We start from the raw sequence: 17,336 nt of genomic DNA, 5'->3' as shown, positions 1-17,336 counted from the left end.
TCTGCCATTAGGAAGGGCAGCCAGTGATCGATACCGAATAAAGACATTATGAGGCTGCAGATGCCTGCGGCAAAAGAGAAAATCTAATTCCAAAATCATTGCTTAGGCGTGACATCAGTGCGAGTTGGTTGATCGGAACAGGTTTGGGCTCTGGCTGGCACTCACGTGGGATCTTGTCGATCTCGTTCAGGAACTTGTTCTTGATCTCGTCGAAGGCATTGTTGTCGTTGACGGGCTCGGTGGAGTTGTCGGCGGAGACGGCGACGGGGGCTGAAGTCACACTCAAGGCATTGGCCCCCGTCGGCTTAGCAGCAACCATGGGCGCTGTCTGGTGCCTGAACAAGTTGAACTTCGTCATTTAGGCTGCACACGCGGTCCCTGAAAAGCAGCGGGGAAAACAACACACAGCCATGAGTGAATGCACATTACACTTATGTAAGTCCAACAGGCAGATGTTGCTCATTATCAAAGGGTTGATTTATTTGGCCAGTTTTCATATTTCCAGAGACATGCCTTGGACAAATACGGTCACGCACAAGTCTGACATTAATAATGAGGCGTTAGGTTACCAGAAAATAAAGGATGAAGGAATGATTTGTGGTGCTCTATCAAAACGCTACCTGCGTCAGCGAGAGTTATTTTTAGGCTAAATCCGAGACCGAGAGGCATAATCTTTAAAATTTGTGCAAAGAAAATTGAATGTGAAGGAGGACTGTATGTGTTATAACAGCTTAAACACCATGATGCATCTACGGTTCACTATTCATGTCTAATGCATGCTTGATTACGACGGTTCTAGTAAAAAAAAATGTGAAAAAGGGAGCTAATTCCCTGGGCCACGGCAAGGTCCTGTAATTCTGAACAGAACCAGAGCTAACTTGGTGAAGAATGGGGCGTTAGTGCATTAGGTAATAATATACATACTGTACATATAACAGGTGAGCAGTAGGCTTCAGCTAATGCAAAGGATTGTGCAATATGCCTGTGTGTTTTTGTTACTATTGCACTGAGAAAGTTGCATTTCATTCACTGTAAAAAGTGCAATGACAATAAAGATTCTATCCCACGTTTAAGAGTTTAATCATCTCAGCCACTTAACACTATCAGATGACACTATAAAAAAAAACAGGACACGTTTCTAAAAGTTATGATGAAGCTCGCCTTTCATGACCCAGTCAAAGTTAATCCATATCCACTGAGGAAATGCAAAAGGATTTATATTATAAAATGATTATGGCACAAAACAGTCGACAGCACACGCTGCCACTGTATAGTGTTTCCAACATATTTCACAGGGGTTGGGAGGACAAGGGGACGACGACAATGAATTCAGATCAGTGACACAATATGTATGACGAATAACCACCAGTTATCAATTTATCACGTTTAGTTTGGACATGTGGCTCTGCGGCCGAAACAAAGCAAACAACTGCGGGGCCGTTCCACGGCGGTGTTTCCACAGACCAAACAAATGTTCAGTCGGAGCTCTTATCGTTTCCAGAAATCACAGTGTACCAAGTGGAGCCTGCCAACAGAGTGATGAGTGATCGGGTGAGACCCAGAGAGCAGAGAGGGATGACGGGCATCACAAGAAGAGACCTCTGCTTATTTTTATTAAAGTGGAATTCCCCTTCTCTCTCTGCTGCCAGTTTTCCAAGCTGGTGCCAGCAATTCTGCCAGTATTTTATCTTATAATTACATAAATTGAGACTGACAGCGTGTAAAATAACTCTTGCCTTTGCAGCAGGAAGACGCGGTTTTGCAAACAAGGGCCTTTCTGCATGGAGTTTGCATGTTCTCCCTGTGTGTGTGTGTGAGTGATTTCTCTGGGTTGTCCGGTTTTCTGCCACAGTCCAAAAACATGCAGATTTGGGGATTAGGCAAATTGGAGACTCTAGATTTGACTGTAGGTGTGAGTGTGAGAGTGAATGATTGTTTGGCTCTATGCCCCGCCCCCCCCCCGGCGGCAGAAGGTGTAAAATAACACAGTGATATTACAAATGTGCCCTAAAACATTGTGCATGAATTGTCCAGGTGATTAAGAAAACGACCGTGAATTGTCTTCACCCGCCGCACATTTAGAACTGAATTGCGCAATAAAGCGGCAATCACGGGCCTCACTGTCTCGGCGCTGTCTCACACATTACTGCAGATATCGTGGTAATATGGAAAGCATCCACGCACACTGGAGGTTTATGTGCACTTTAACCTGTTTGTCCCTCACAACAGGACAAGCCAGTCCAATTAAATTAACATTCATAGATATGTGCTCAAGCGTTTTTATCTCCTCCACTCTGAGGACGGACAGAGAGGACACAGGCTTAGGTTATTTTTTTATTGCAGCCATTAGTGCTGTCGCCCAGGTCAGCTGTTAGTGCTCACTGCAGACAAATCAACGATAAATGGCTTTTATTATTGAAAAATACAGTTTTGCACCTTCAAAACTCACCTTTAGGTATTTAACAATATGGATTTGCGAGGAGTGCGATGTTAACTGACTGTTCCTGGTGCATTCATACGCTTGTGTGGAGGGTTGACAAGAGGCCAAGTACAGAAGGCTGGTTAACCACTCTAGGCCGAGATCGCATTTTCCACATCTCAGCAAAGGTCCTCTGGGGTCCCGATGTGGACAAACGCAAGCACACCTCCAGCTTGAGTCTCCCACACAGCACATCACTTTCCAATTAATGGAAACTTGCTTGAGATCATGCAAGGAGGTGTGCTTTGAACTCAGTGCTCAAAGAACACAAGGACATACAGAACTGGGCGAAATACGCAGGCGTGGCAAGCGCAGACCCTTGTTTAGTATGAACAGAACAGAACTGTGGGCATGCACACAGTAGTTCCTTAGGAGGCTTAGCTCCTAAATGTGTGCTAGAAGTAAGAAATCAGGGATTCTGACAGGGACGTTGGTGATTTAGTCCCTGAACCAACAGAATCCATCTGTGAAAAGAAGCAATAGAGCCTCCCTTTTGCTCATTACCACCACTGAGATGCCCTTGAGCAAGACTCCTAACCTCCATCTGCTCCAGAGAAGCTGCGCCGTGGCCAACAGATCTTTACTGAGCTGCTTTAGGTGCATGTGTGTAATTGTGTGAGTGCGAGGCAGGGAATTACTTAGACAAGAGCCTTGATGCTCAGGAAAGCCTTCACAGGATACATTTAAATTTTAAATAGACATTTTATTCAATAAACATTTACTATAATACCCATCTCACTGCAATTGGTGGGGGTTTGGAACTACATTCCCCAACGCGAGCCTCATTTTGTAAACATTCAACTTCGAGTCATAATATCCTTAAAAAAAAATGGCTCGGCTTGATTGCCCGGAGAAGTGCAGCTGTGGGAATAGTCCACCACTGATCACTACATTTACTGCTCCGAGTTGGACGGTTCAGAACCCTCTAAGACCGGCAGTTAACAGTTAAACTGAAAATGAAGTTCCGTCTACACGATGCACGTGAGGGCAGGCAGCTTCAAGAAATCAGCTGAAAATGAAAAAGACGGTTTAAACACATCCAGTGTTCAAATTGACAGAACAACCACTTTTGCGATAGAAATGGTATGCATCTGTTCGACTGCATGTCTAAGAAGAAAAAAACATTGATTTTTATCAATTATTCTTGCATGATATTTCTGTTGTTTTCATAAAATTCCTTATTTTACTTTCAGACACTTTTAGTGGTTTGATTTTGCGACAAAGGTTCAAACCTAAGACGGTGAATTTCATGCTCTAAATTTTTAGTCCTTCAGCTAAGGAGGCGCTCTTTACAGTCTATTTAAGGCACTAATCTGCTTTTGTGTAACGTAATCCATGAAAGTATCACGAGGAAATGAGAGCGGTGGGAGAACATGCACATGTTAACACATGACAAAGAAACGCAATGTGACGCCACACGTGTGATGAGTCACTGACCACACGGTGATGGGAAACCCTGGGTCTGCGGTGGAGCCGTCACCGTTCATGGAGGACTGTGTTTATTAAGACCTTATTAGCACCCAGGTCAGATCTAAAAAAAAACAACCTAAGGTGAGTGAGCTAAAGTCGTGCAGCTGTTTCATTACACCACAACAAGTACCCTGAACCGCAATTAATTAGCAATCGACAGTCAAACACCAAGTCCTTTGTTTCCCCCCGGCCTTGACAACTTGCCTACAGTACACACTGCTAACTGCCAGTAGCTGATCAATATGTGCTTGTGAGGGTGTGCAAATGAAAATGTGTGTGTGTGTGTAACATTTGAACATAAATAATCACTCATTATAAATGGACCTGATTCAAGGCCTGCAAAGACTTACCATAAACACACAAAATGGCTTCTGTAAATGGAGAGAAAACCGGCTATGGGGGTCTCGTGACCGCTGCTCGGGGCAACAGTCAGGAGCACTGGGGCGGGAAATTAAGTATTGAATATTAAGGCACAGTGAAAAGGTTGTTGTATTCAAGGGGAAACAACAGCAATGGCTGTGCAGTTGTCACAGGCAGCCAGACGACCGGCGTCCTTTAAGACACAAAGCAATCTCACTAATGTGACCCCAGTGAAATCATTCAGCCCCCACTGAGGCCCTCCACCATCTGTGACATTATGGGCTACGTGTGGGTGGATCGGGGTGGTTGGCCTCTAGCTGAACTAGCTGTGCAGCTTCATTTCCTCCAAGTCTTACTAATGTGATTGCGCCAATACAGAAGGATGTTTTTCATTTTTTTATACTCGAGACATTCTTAATTTGATCATTTCAGACACAGGCCAAGTCAAAACCCTCGTGTGACGTGCAGATCATCTGTCTCCGACAAGTTACATATGCTTGTGTGCTCTAATTTGGAATTTACACTTGCCGAGTGACTCTTCCAGTTCATCTCAGTCCCATTGAGCTATTTTAGGCCGGAGCCAAGCCGCATTAGATACTGAGGAAATAACTTAAAGTGTAAGGCACCACATGCATCTTGAATTTCTGATGAACACACTGGAGGACAGTGTGAGGAGAACATTGAGTCGGCTGCCTCTGAGTCACAGCTGACCTATGATCTGTCTGGACTATGATTACTGGAACACTTAGAGAACAAGGGACATCGTATTTTATTTGATCCATCAGACAGAGCATTACTGTATTCAGAAAGCTGAGCTGAGACAGTGGAATCGTTTCAATTAGAGATAATGTGCCACTGTGCTCCTGAACTCTTGCTGTTCTACAGTTATTCACCCCTGCTGAAATGGACTTGGGGCTCCCACAGTCATAACAGTCTCATTTTGTCCAAGTCTGAATAGGATTAGAAGGCCCGTGTTGTGGCTGTATTCCTTGTTATTTACAAGTGAAGGATGAGACTATGGAAAGTGGTCTAAACTGTACCCAAGATTTTATTCCATTGTAGAAGCAGAATAACACAGAGTAATGCAGCAATTCTCAATCCCGCTATTGTGAGAAGTACCACTGACGCACCACTTCATTCTCATTACAACATGCTGTCGTTTGCATTCTTACTTTTGTGTTTCACTGCTGTTTTTCCAGCCACGTTACAAGATCCTCCTGTAACACTCTGCATCCCTCACTATCACTTGCACATAATATTAGGGTATAGCTCTGCAGCTATGCAGATCTCCAGCCAGCATTGACACAGTCGCGCAAACGCAGAGTATGTAGCACCCACGGATTTCAGCAAAAAGGAGCCTGCTGTAGTTGTAAAGCATCTTTTGTCGTGTAATTGTCGAAAGCCAAGAGACTGACAAAAGAGTTTCTGGCAAACTCGGTGAATGGCACAGTGTGTTCGAGTGCCACTGCCAGATTCTGAAACTCTTGACCAAGAGCTTTCAAGAACACCAGTGGGAGAATGCCAAGCATCTGACGGGTGCTGAGGGTTTTTTACTTAACAGTGATTAAAATATTTAATAACTCCTCATGTTTTTTACATGACAATGTTTTGATTATCATAATGAGATATTTTTGTGTCAAAAAACATCGCAATATAGTTTTACAACAGCACAAATGCCACATTTGTGCCTGCCTTATTAAAATTAAAGTTGTAGCGCGCAACTTTTAAATATAAATGAATGCCAAAATGAGTTCACACAAAAAAACAACTAAGCCTATCAGCTCCAAACAACTCTCTGTGTTTGTCAGCATAGCTGTGTTTAGATCTTGTGCTTGGTGACATTCAGGCGCTACACACATGGAGTGTATCATTTCACATCACAGCAGCATTATACTGTCGCCCCGGTGAAGCAAGACAGCTGCAAATATGAAATATGGCTGAAAATGCCAAGAAACACCTATAGAGTGGATTCAAATGAAGCACTTTGCCTGGATAAACACTTACTGTAATGTAACTAGGTAGTGGAGAGGTGGGTGTGGTGTAACTTCACGAGGCATATGTCGATGAATTATTTTGTAAAATGATCGGTGAAGGCTGTGCAAGAATCGGCGTGCTTTCTGAAATCCAATGATGATTGATAGGAAAACAGAGGCCGACCGCCCCACGTTCTTAATGCATGACTCTGCTGCTTAATACACCACAAGTATTGGAATAATCTAATTATTGAGAGCTACAGTGCTTACAAAATGTACTGGACTGCCGCCCAATGTACGGTTTATGGCACAGCTGCCCTCAATTAACAGCATTGGTAATGATCACAATCATTTTTTATGTTTCTATCATATGTATGCATGTGGAAACTCTTTCAATAAAATGATATTTTGAATGCTAAAATATAATTATTATTGTTCCCCATGAATTTTCAAACGTACAGTTTTATTAAAAAAAATGGAGAAAAAAAGGGTAAAGCGCATTATTATTTCTTGATTAAAATGTGAAATTATAGTTATTTACTTGCATTCCTTTGATTCATTCATGACTTCTCAGTGGGCCTGAACGATTTTGAATTGCAATTGCAATGTGATTCGCGGTGTCAGAGGGAGTGGTCATTTGTACATCATTATTCTCATTTTCAATCGAAAAACACATTTAAAAAGATAGCTGTGTGACATTTGTGCAGATCTGCGAGAGACAAAGATGTTCTCTTCAGTCTAAATCTAAAATCTAAAATCTAAAATTATATTTGGACACATTTTGGCTTTTAATTGAAAATTGCAGTAGGCTGTATGGCGATTTCGATAACATTTCGATGAATTGTTCCGCCCTACTTCTCAGAGAAGCCGGCTCAAATTTGGGAATAAAAAAGTTGAATTGAGTTTGTTATTTGCCAAATAAATAATAATACCATTTTTAGTTTGAAAAAAAAACACAGGTCTTTTTGAAAGATTTCAAAAATGTTTTCTTGTTTTTCTTGTCTTCTTGTCATAAAACACCGTAAACAAGGGCATCCAGGAGAATTACAGTTTGGGGTAATCTCACAGAAAGAAGGTCGACCACGATGTGACAGCAAATTAGTCTGTTCATTCATCAGTTGAAAGGTCAATACAAATGGTAGCAGTCCTTAAAGACAGGGAAAATCGAAAAAATATCGCGAATCAACCCCCGTCAATAGGTTGGGTGCTTCCTTACGTCTCACTTTTTCTATGATCTCGGTTATCAATGTAATGATACTCATACCATCATTGGTACCCAAGCCCCTCCCAATGGTACTTGGAGCTCTTACAGCTGAGTAGCAACATGAGGACGCAATACAGACCACGCCTCCACACCGGCACTCTCTCTCTCTCTCTCTCTCTCTCTCTCACGCGCTGCAGCTTTTTCACACTTTACAGAGCTCTTTACTGCCACAGTATTAACACTGATTGTCATGTTAAATCTTAGCTCTCCTTCTCTTTCTCTCTGTCTCTCGGGCAGGCAGACACACACACACACACAGAGGCACAAATGCACTCCTTATGAACATAATTTTGCTCTGATGTTAGAGTGTTTTTCTACAGTTACAGACATGGGTGGCGTGCAGGTGCACATAAATCTGCCTCCGGTGAAATGTTTATGGCTGAATTTGTTAGATCTTTTTACACCACTTTATATTAATGCCGGTCATAATGGTGGCACTTTAAGAGCTCAATATGTTCTCGGGTAGTACTAGGTCGTGCAACATTTTGAAAACCGCTATCCCTCCCCAAAATTTACGGGAAATTAGTTCAAAGGTTGTGTGATTTTCTCCATGAATTCATCCGTTTGATACCTTCACAGAACAATTTCTATGTTCACTTGTAGTATGTTTACCTAAGTGGTAAATATACTACTTTCCTACCAAAGGTGAAATAATACTGGGTTTTTTTCTAGGGTAAAGCAATGCTGATATAAACTTCACTCTGCATGAACAGAATCAATTATTCGCTCAACAAATGATGTGCCAAACTGTCCGGGACAGACTGTCAGGGGAAGACTCTTGTGCTTAGAATTAGGGCGGCTCAAATACTCCAAAAAATAAACAACACAAGCATCCGCATGAAAAAAAAAGACACTGATCATCAGTCAGATGTGTCACCATGGCAATTACATCTTCATGTCAGCAAAATGCAACAGGAAATCCTGCTGATGTCACCGCAGATCTGAGGGCAGCTACCGAGATAAGGATGTCAAAAAGGGTGCCTCGCTCATCATCTCACCAAAGACAATTAGAGAGACCGTTCCTCATAAATCTCCCTGTGCAGTGACCCAAAGGGCGGGCCAGAGAGGCTCATTTACAAACCTGCTTGTGCAGATAAAGAACGCTTATTCTCACCTGCAGCTGAATGTGACTCAGCTATTATCAGGAGGAATCCTTGGAAAGGAGGAAGGAGGCGCTGAGGTTTTGAATGCTGAACAAGGAGCTGCATGATCATTTATAGCCAGTTACCATACATTCTCCCTCTCCCCCTCAGCTCAGCCCTTTTCCTTGTCCCCTGATAGGTGGATTGATCATTCTGTCACCGAGACAGTGACCCAATGTGCGTGTAAAGGCTGTGTGGAGAAAAAGTAAAAAACAGGAGAGGGCTTCTGCGGCAACGGCAGACATCCTCTTGTTTTAAAGAGAGAAAAATATGTACGGAATAAGACAACGAAAATCTCTTCTTAAGTTAGAGAATCACCTCTTATCTTTCATTACTGTGGCATTAAAGGATTAGTTTGAAATTTTCGGGGAATACTCTGGAGTTAGACGTGAAAATCAATACTAATCTCGAGGCTGTCCAGTGAATATTAAGTGACAGCAGCTGAATAGCTTAGCGTTAAAAGCCCGGCAATTAATAGATCAGTCAATAGGAAGAAAAGTAATCTGCTTCTTATTTGTTATTTTAATGCAAGAATGAATATGTCAGAATATATTCTGGTTCCAGCATCGTATGAGATGAATGAAGTGTTTTTGCTTTTGGACATTTGGTGGAAAGACTGTACAGTTGTCACTTTGGAACTCTGCTAAGGTACCAGTGGTGTTTTTTCACAGATTTTTCTGATAATCTTTCATTTGGACCTAATGACAAGAACAAATTTGACCTTATAGCACATCTGAAGCTAATTTTTGAGGGTTGTGGCCTTCATAAACCCCTTGTTTTTTGGGTTTTGTGATACTTGGTCAAGTTTACTGGCACTACATTTTATTGGCTAACTATTCTCTGTTATGAAGTTGACAGAGCCTTCTGTCCATAACCCTGTGCTATTTTTGTACATCTATACATCAAACAATTTCAACAATGATGGAACTTTCAAGGAGAGGCTTCGCAAGTCGGGAACAATAACAACAATATCGTTGCTTTTGGCTCTTTCTTAACAGGTACATTATCACAGCCTTCTCCTCCACTATTGCCAAGTTTGTTATCATCAACTCTCAAGCATCACCTCAAAGACCACGCCAGAGCAGAGAAGACATTTTGAAGTGTGCAGACAGTGATGGTTACAGTTTGAATACACAAATAGGGCATGAATGAGTGTTTACAGTGTTTCTGAAGGTCTGAACATAATGCGCAACAACAGAGAAATGTGTTATTTCTCTTGAGATGGCAAGAACAGACCCTTTCATTGCATACAAATATTCCAAGCCTAGTGAGAATGAGTGCGCAGTTTGGGGTCAGAAAACGTCAGGTAAGCGAATAGCATGTATGTCCACGGTCCTCATATATCCTCCTGAATCTTTCGTTGCTGACCGTGAACAATACCTAAATAAACAAGCTGACGGCAACAGTCTGCCTGACCTAGCTTCCATAAAAGATTAGCTAGGTGATATTAGCAAGTGGCCAGATATCCAGTGGCCAGCTATTCACTCTTACCTTATAGATAAACCTAGCCCGAGAAAGTCTATGTGCGTACAAGTCTTACAAGGAACGTTTTTAGCACACCATGTTTACTTGTCAGTGTGCTGGCCGGCAGCTAGCTACAAGCTAGCTACATCCAAGACCACAACGTACATTTGGGAAGCATAGGTTTCATATACATATGTGCGTTGACACACATATTTCTTTGAAATCCAGGCCTTTCATCGTAATCTAACAGAAAGAGCTGGTAAATGATAACTTAGCTACAGACGATCTCTATTTTTTTCAGATCCTGTAGGGATTCTGAAGAACTTGCTGGTTCTATTTTCACAGCCAACTACGCTACAAGTAGGCCTCTTATGTGTTGGACTGTTATACAAGTTAATGGTAAGAGTGTGTTTTCTGACCCCAAACTGTGCGCGCACATTCCGGTGATGTAGCTCTCAAAAGGGTCTACAAGAAACTCAACATTTCTGCATTAACCACGCCCAAATAATGACGTCATTCTTTTCTCGCAGCCCTCGGAGAGAGCACACATGTACAGGACTTTCCTCGTCACCAGAAACATAATTCTCAACGTATTCAGTCTACACAATAAAGTGTCACGCTGCTCCTTGCTGTGTTGCCTCCGGGCCGTGCACAAATCCACCACCAAGATGAAGTTAAAAGGTGGGAAAGGGGAAAAATCTGCCAACAAAGATTGGCATGTTTTTCTCCCTCTAGAGATGTAAAAATGAGAAAATGCCCCATCACCACAACAGGGTGCTGCGGGTAACAGTGTCTGACCGTTTAACACCAAGGCTCTTTGCCATCGTCTGCCAGCAAACACACCATCACATGGTCTTGGGCCAAAATTTGGAAGGCTCAGCTCTCACCTGGAGCTGACAGCAGCTGAGCAATCACAATGATAGCTGTGCTATAATCTGTCAGAGGGAAAAATCACTGACTCATTCTGAGGATCCGGAATGGCTCTGTCATTTTTGAGCACACTTTGGCCCGTATTATACTTTCTAAAATAGGCTGCGAGTGCAACTATCTCAGCCTAATGAAGCAACAGCAAGTGGAAAAACAAGGTTAATACGTGTGCGATATGGGGCGAACCCTCTCTACAAAGCTTTTATCTTCATCTTCTTATCTGAGACGTTTCGGCATTAGGACACCAGTTGCCCTCTTGGAGGGAGTCGTAAGAAAAAAAAGAAAAAAGAAATACGATTGGTGAACTTTAAAGCATCCTCTCATTTTTCTGGTTATCTATGAAGACCTCAGAGAGCATTCCTCAGTGTGAGAGCCACAGGGAGTGGCAGCCTGCAGTACAGACTTAATGAGCCTGTCTGAATGTTTCAGAGCCTGACACAATAAAGAACCTGCAGAGCTGATGTTCAGTATCAAATAGTCTCCCTGCACTCTACTGGGTACTGGGAGAAGTAAACATGCATACAGGTGCACGACATGCCCAGTTGTACATACGACTCATATTACCGCTCACATTGTCCACTCTGCGGTTGTTTACTACACTTCTGGAACTGGAATGATCACATTATCTCTCCACATACAGGCCATTGACTTGTCTCTGATAATTACAACCACAAAGACTCGGGGGGGAAAGAATGAACCTGGTTTATATTTCAAGATGTGACTTCAGGGCATGAATCCAAGTGAAGATAGGAGAACAAATAATTGTGTTACAGCTGATGTGTTTTTGAAACCAGGCTAAAATTTGCTAAATCACTTCTTAAAGAAAAGCGCAGCTACTACAGTAATAGCTCCTGTTTTCTAATTAATTTGAATTAAGGCTGTCAAACCTCAAGACTCACTGCAGAAGTTAGTTGTATTAATTAGTTATTCTTCAAGTCCATATCAACATTGTGAGCCACTCTTACCTGTGTTTCTTAATTAGTAATCAAATTAAATGGGAAGCAAAGAAGGGTTCTTAGTTTTACAAGCTTGATTTTTAGATTTATTTATTTAAAATCTTAAGACGTGCAATAAGCCTGAGGTAACACGGTGTCTACTTCAGACATGTTAATGCAACAGCATTTGCATTTCAAGGAGTTCAAGTTAAGTTGTCTTATGTGGACAATTGACATATGCAAACAGGATAAAATTATACAGACACAGCTGCAGCTTCATTTACTTATTTATTTCACTTCCTGACTTAATGATGACCCCACATCATCAGCTCTAAGTCATCAGCATTAAGTGTGACAACCCCAACTCTCTAAGCGAGTAGCTCTGGTACACTGTGTGTGAACAGAGGATACGCACAAATAATGGGATTAAAATTTAAATAACGCGTTACACGTGGCTCTTAATTCATCACAATTCACGCATTAATGCTGCCAACTCTCATTTAAATTAAATTTTATTACATGAAAACTGATGTACAAGTGACAAGCCTGACGCAGGCCTGCACGAGTCGGCATTAGGAAATAATAGGGACAAACAGCCCAGTATAGGCTTTGTTCTTAGTTATGTAACTCGGTGCTGCCTGTGATACATGTCCCGTGAGATGCAGCAGTAAAAAAGACCAACATGCAGCACTTAATACAGACCCCCACCCTCCCTGCCTATTTTTATGTCAGTCTACTTGATCTCTACACATTCAAAGCGCTGCTCACTGTTTTGTTACCTTGTGACTACAGTAGCGTTTGAAGTATTTTAGTGTAGCATGCCATTTCTTGGCTCCACTTGCTTGTTTCGGGGAGGTTGTGAGAGATGCTGGTGGAGCTACAGGGGTAAAGCAGAGCATCTGTCAGCGAGGCAGCCTTCTGGACACTCTTCAGGAAAGAAAGATGTACTACACCCACCAGGCAGGCTAAATGAGGCATGATCAATGAGAATAATCTAGATACAGAGGCTGCAACCCACCCATACAGTCCCCAGTGGGGAGCTGTAATAAATTGCACACAAACTGCATGAAGACAAGGTCCAAAACTAGATGCTGGGGCAGATCAGGACCCAGGGGATGCTTAGTATTTCCTTCACGTGACACTTATGAATTAGCTTCAAGTAAAGTTTGCACCACATGCACAAGAAGTAACACATCACACAGCAACTACAGCACAGTAAAGGCAAAACCAAAGCAAAAGGAAAGTCAGGCACAGCCTCCAAAGGAAGTGTTGAAGTGATGCTGAGAAGAGAGCTGAAATACAGCCTTACCAGCACTACTGTAATCTCGTTGTCCTGTTGTCCACGACAGGCCAATCCATTCACCAAGGAGGCACTTAAGGTCAAAGTTACAATGCCTCAATAACGTACACCAACCACACTCCCATCAGTGCCGGAACCTGCAGTCCTCTTCACACTGTTTCCACTGCAGCATTATGCTCTGCCATACACACATACACACATGCTCACTCATTCTCTCTGTGACAACCCCCACCTCTTTTTTTCTGTCAATCCCCTCCTCCTCTTCTCGTCTCCACTATTTCTGTCTCTTTCACTGAAAGGATCCCCCTCCCCTCCCCTCCCCTCCCTTTCCCTCTCCCTTCCTCTTGCTTTCTCTCCCCACACTCCGGCACTCACTGCTTGGCCAGCTGATTTTTTTTTTTTTCTTTTGCTCATGTATGCAGCAATCTGTACCCCCACTCCAACACATAAGGGCAACCCAAAAAAATCCATATGCTCTCCTGTTCAATCAGCACTCACACCACCGTGTTCTCGTAGCACTGCTGCTCCATACTTAGCTCTGATATATTTCTCAGCTTACAAGGCGGCAGAATGTAAATAAGTCAAATGTAATAAAAAATAAAATAAAATAAAAATATATACAGTATACTATGGCTGAGACCATTTGAATACAAGAAGCATGTCATCTGCTGTGTGCTTACTGCAGCAGAAGCCTGCTGCTGCTGCTGCTGCTGCTGCTGCTGCTGCATCTCTTGTCTCTCCCTTGTCATCTCTATCCATTTATCTGAATTATGTCTTTGGACTTGCGCCACTCCCACTGAGATCAAGGAAGATTTCAATCCTACGAAAACAAACGACGCAGGCTATATTTTAGTATTCGCACAATGTGTCTCTAAAATCAGGGTGCAGTGCATGTGTCCTGTGTTAAATATTCAAAATTCCAAATAGTCATAAGTGCTATACCTACCAAGGCCCCCCTAACTAACAATGATTTTTTAAAAAACAAACACGTTATTGTGTAAATCTGCTTGTTTAATGACATTAGGTGACATGACACACCACTCTTCAGTTTAACGCCAACGCTGAACCAGACATTTCGGAGCCCTTCGGGTATTAGTGTGTGTCACTAAGAATTATCATCCACCCGTAAGTGAATTGCTCTTCTCATTGGCCAGCAATGAGCACTCGAACCAGAAATCAATAAAGTCTCAATCAGTAAAAATGGAGAGTGAGAGGGAATGTGAGAGAAGAAGGGAGTGTGAGGGAGGGAGGGAGAAAGAGAGAGAGAGAGAGCCTTTTGTAATTTCGATACATCTGAAAAGCAAGGAATTTAATTTGTTCCCTGTCTGTGGTGATACATTTTCTCACTACAGAGTCATGTATGGATGCTGCTTTTGAATTAAATGTGATGGAATGATTATGACGAGGCTGGAGTAATCTCAGTGACGCAAGCACAACACCGTACATCTTGTTAAACCACTTATATCTTCATTTACTGTTGCCAGGGCAGTTTAAAAGGTTTAGGTTTATTCTTAGGTTTATACATTTTTTTTAATGGAATAGTCCATAATGTTTCAAGCTTGGTTGGGGCCGTCTTAGTTTATTTGTCTATTTTTGCACACATTTCAGGATGCCTATTGTGATTATGTTATTTGGCCCCACATTTAGCAAAAAAAATAGCCTAATAATGTAGTTTGAAATAACTTTGGACTCAAACAGGCCTACCGTAAGGTGTTTGCAAGTTTATAATCAAACCAAATCAAATCCTACACGTTTAAACTGTGCTACATGGGTTGCTTTCGATGATTGTGATATGTTTGAACATTTCATTCACTGAGGCTCTTTGGGAAACTGCTTGGATCCTTCCCTCAAAGGAGTTATTGTCCCAAGTGAGGACACCACACTATCTTTGACAGACTGGTATTTGAATATGTTTATGAGACAGCGGTAGATTACAAATTTGCTTGGGAATAATTTAACACATGGATAAACACTTTTCAGAAGCAGGACAGTGCACACTACAGCATTGAACTAAGCCAGGCTTTGGCTCTGAAGACAATATCAGCTAGTAGGATCAAGTTACTGTTGATTTCCTTCTGTTGACAGAAGGAAAAAAAAAAAAATACACCTTTAGAATGTCAAACATGGAGGACGACTGCTCTCTGTGGCTTCTTTTGTGTAGGATGAAAATAAAATGGCAGCGCAACACTCACAATCCAGACTAGATAAATAAAACACAACCTCCATCTGCTCCCTCCACATCGACGTGTTATATTTAGGCCTCGTAACTGAATCCATGAGAGCTATTCAACCCTGTATTCCTTTGTGCAGCCTTTTCCACATAATAAGCAAAATCTTACAGCCCAGTGGCCTGAAACCCAGGCAGGAGTGACTCACTGGCTCAAAGTGAACGGGGCATTGATCCGCCCGTCCGCCCGCCCGAGATTCATAGCATGTTGGGTGAAGGCATGTTGAGCAACACTGGCACCTGTCCCGCGGGACATGAGTCACACGACGAATGCCCTCAATGCGGTTTTGTACAGCTGACGACAGCTAACGCAACCAATCATCATCACCACGGTTTCACCGAGTACGATGTAAGACAAAAAAAGACTCCATCACTTGGAAGAAAAGAAAAAAAACAGGCCCCCGTCTCCAGAAAAAATTCAGTGCAACTTACAATACATATTTAATCAGGTGAGTGTGATGTGGAGCTTGCAGCCATGTATTAAAGCTGTTCACTCCATGACTAAGGAAAGCCATTAACCAAGCTCCTTCTACAATAATCACATGTACTGCCATGTGTTTTTTTCTGTGCAATAATTAAAGTAATATCCGTATGTGTGCATGAGGTGACTGTGTACTGAGACAGTAGCGACATTCAGCAGAAATTTAACAGGAAAACACAAAACTAGGTAAGAAGGAACATGTTTCTTTTTTTTAATCAAGAGAAATCTCGAGATTTATGTCCCTCTATGGCTAAATGTGAAGCAGTGAAGCGTAGTTTACGGCTCCCTCAGTCTCCACACCATCTCTGCCGCTTTAATGTACACACATAATGTATTACGAGCAGCGAACGCGGTGTTCCAAGGCTGGCGGTCGTGGATTAGATCTTGATCCCGTGCCGCAGATGTGAGGATGTACAAAATTGCAATATCGCGTCGGTCAATTTTGGATCTGGGAGAATGGGAGCGCTTCTCTGCTGCAGCGATGTTTTTATCTTTATGTCTCCAAACTGCCATTCAGCATTTGCTCACAATTGTGCCGCCACTTCAAGATTGAAGAGATGCTCCATGTAATAGTTCCAATTTAGATTCACGGGGAAATTTGATCCTATATCTATGTCAATGAAAGTGTAGCTTCATTCATAATGCACACATGTATTTGTATTCTACACCGCTTAATTGCCAGAAGAAAGCATGAAATACATGTTGTTTTTGAATTCATTATATATGTATAAGCTTTGTGAAATGATTAGAACAACAGAAAATTAATTTGAATGAAGAGTCGTTATTTCAATATGTCAAACAATTGAAGTCTGAATTTGCAGAGTAAATGAATACTAATAATTTAGGTCGTTTGTTCTGCTGGAAGACATTGCCTTGGGCTTAATTAAGCCATTAAAGATCCTTCACTCATTACCATTTTATATTTTATCAAATTAAATTCAAAAGCATTCAGAGTTTCATCTCTTACTCATCTCTTATTGTGACACATTCAGCCTGTTCCAGGAAAATAAAAACTCTTTAAAAACCAGCAGTGCTGTACATTATCAGCTCAACACAAAATGGCAGGAAGACAATTTTCGAGACCAAAGCATTTAGCGATTAAGGAAAATGTGGTGAACAGAAACACAACCTCAAACGATTGCTGATGTTATTTCATATCTGCTCTGGAGGAAAAACAGATTTGCATGAACTTGTGATGATATGTGATTTAAAGGCGCGTTTCCTCTGTGTCTCTGTTAAAGCTGGATTAAACATTTATGATAAAAAAAAAAAGATTTGTGTTTGACTTAAAATGAAGCTTTTTGTGCTGAAATA

General features: G+C 41.9%; 1 protein-coding gene across 6 annotated transcripts in view; it reads right to left on the bottom strand.

Moving 5' to 3' along the window:
• Positions 1 to 17,336, bottom strand: part of LOC122776885 (synaptotagmin-2-like) — a 62,397-nt gene that overhangs the window by 16,547 nt on the left and 28,514 nt on the right. For 4 of the 6 annotated variants that reach the window (XM_044037647.1, XM_044037651.1, XM_044037650.1 and 1 more), the window contains one exon: positions 166 to 378. In XM_044037647.1, coding sequence (XP_043893582.1) covers positions 166 to 358 — 193 coding nt within the window. In that variant the 5' untranslated portion in view covers positions 359 to 378. Of the gene's footprint in view, positions 1 to 165; positions 379 to 13,323; positions 13,578 to 17,336 lie in introns of those variants that run through there. The other 2 variants (XM_044037648.1, XM_044037652.1) reach the window with 1 other exon arrangement.

The sequence above is a fragment of the Solea senegalensis genome, linkage group LG11 (assembly GCF_019176455.1).
Source record: "Solea senegalensis isolate Sse05_10M linkage group LG11, IFAPA_SoseM_1, whole genome shotgun sequence".
Classification (NCBI taxonomy): Eukaryota; Metazoa; Chordata; class Actinopteri; order Pleuronectiformes; family Soleidae; genus Solea; species Solea senegalensis.
The sequence above is the reverse complement of the archived record's forward strand: the minus strand, read 5'-3'. Positions and strand labels throughout refer to the sequence as shown.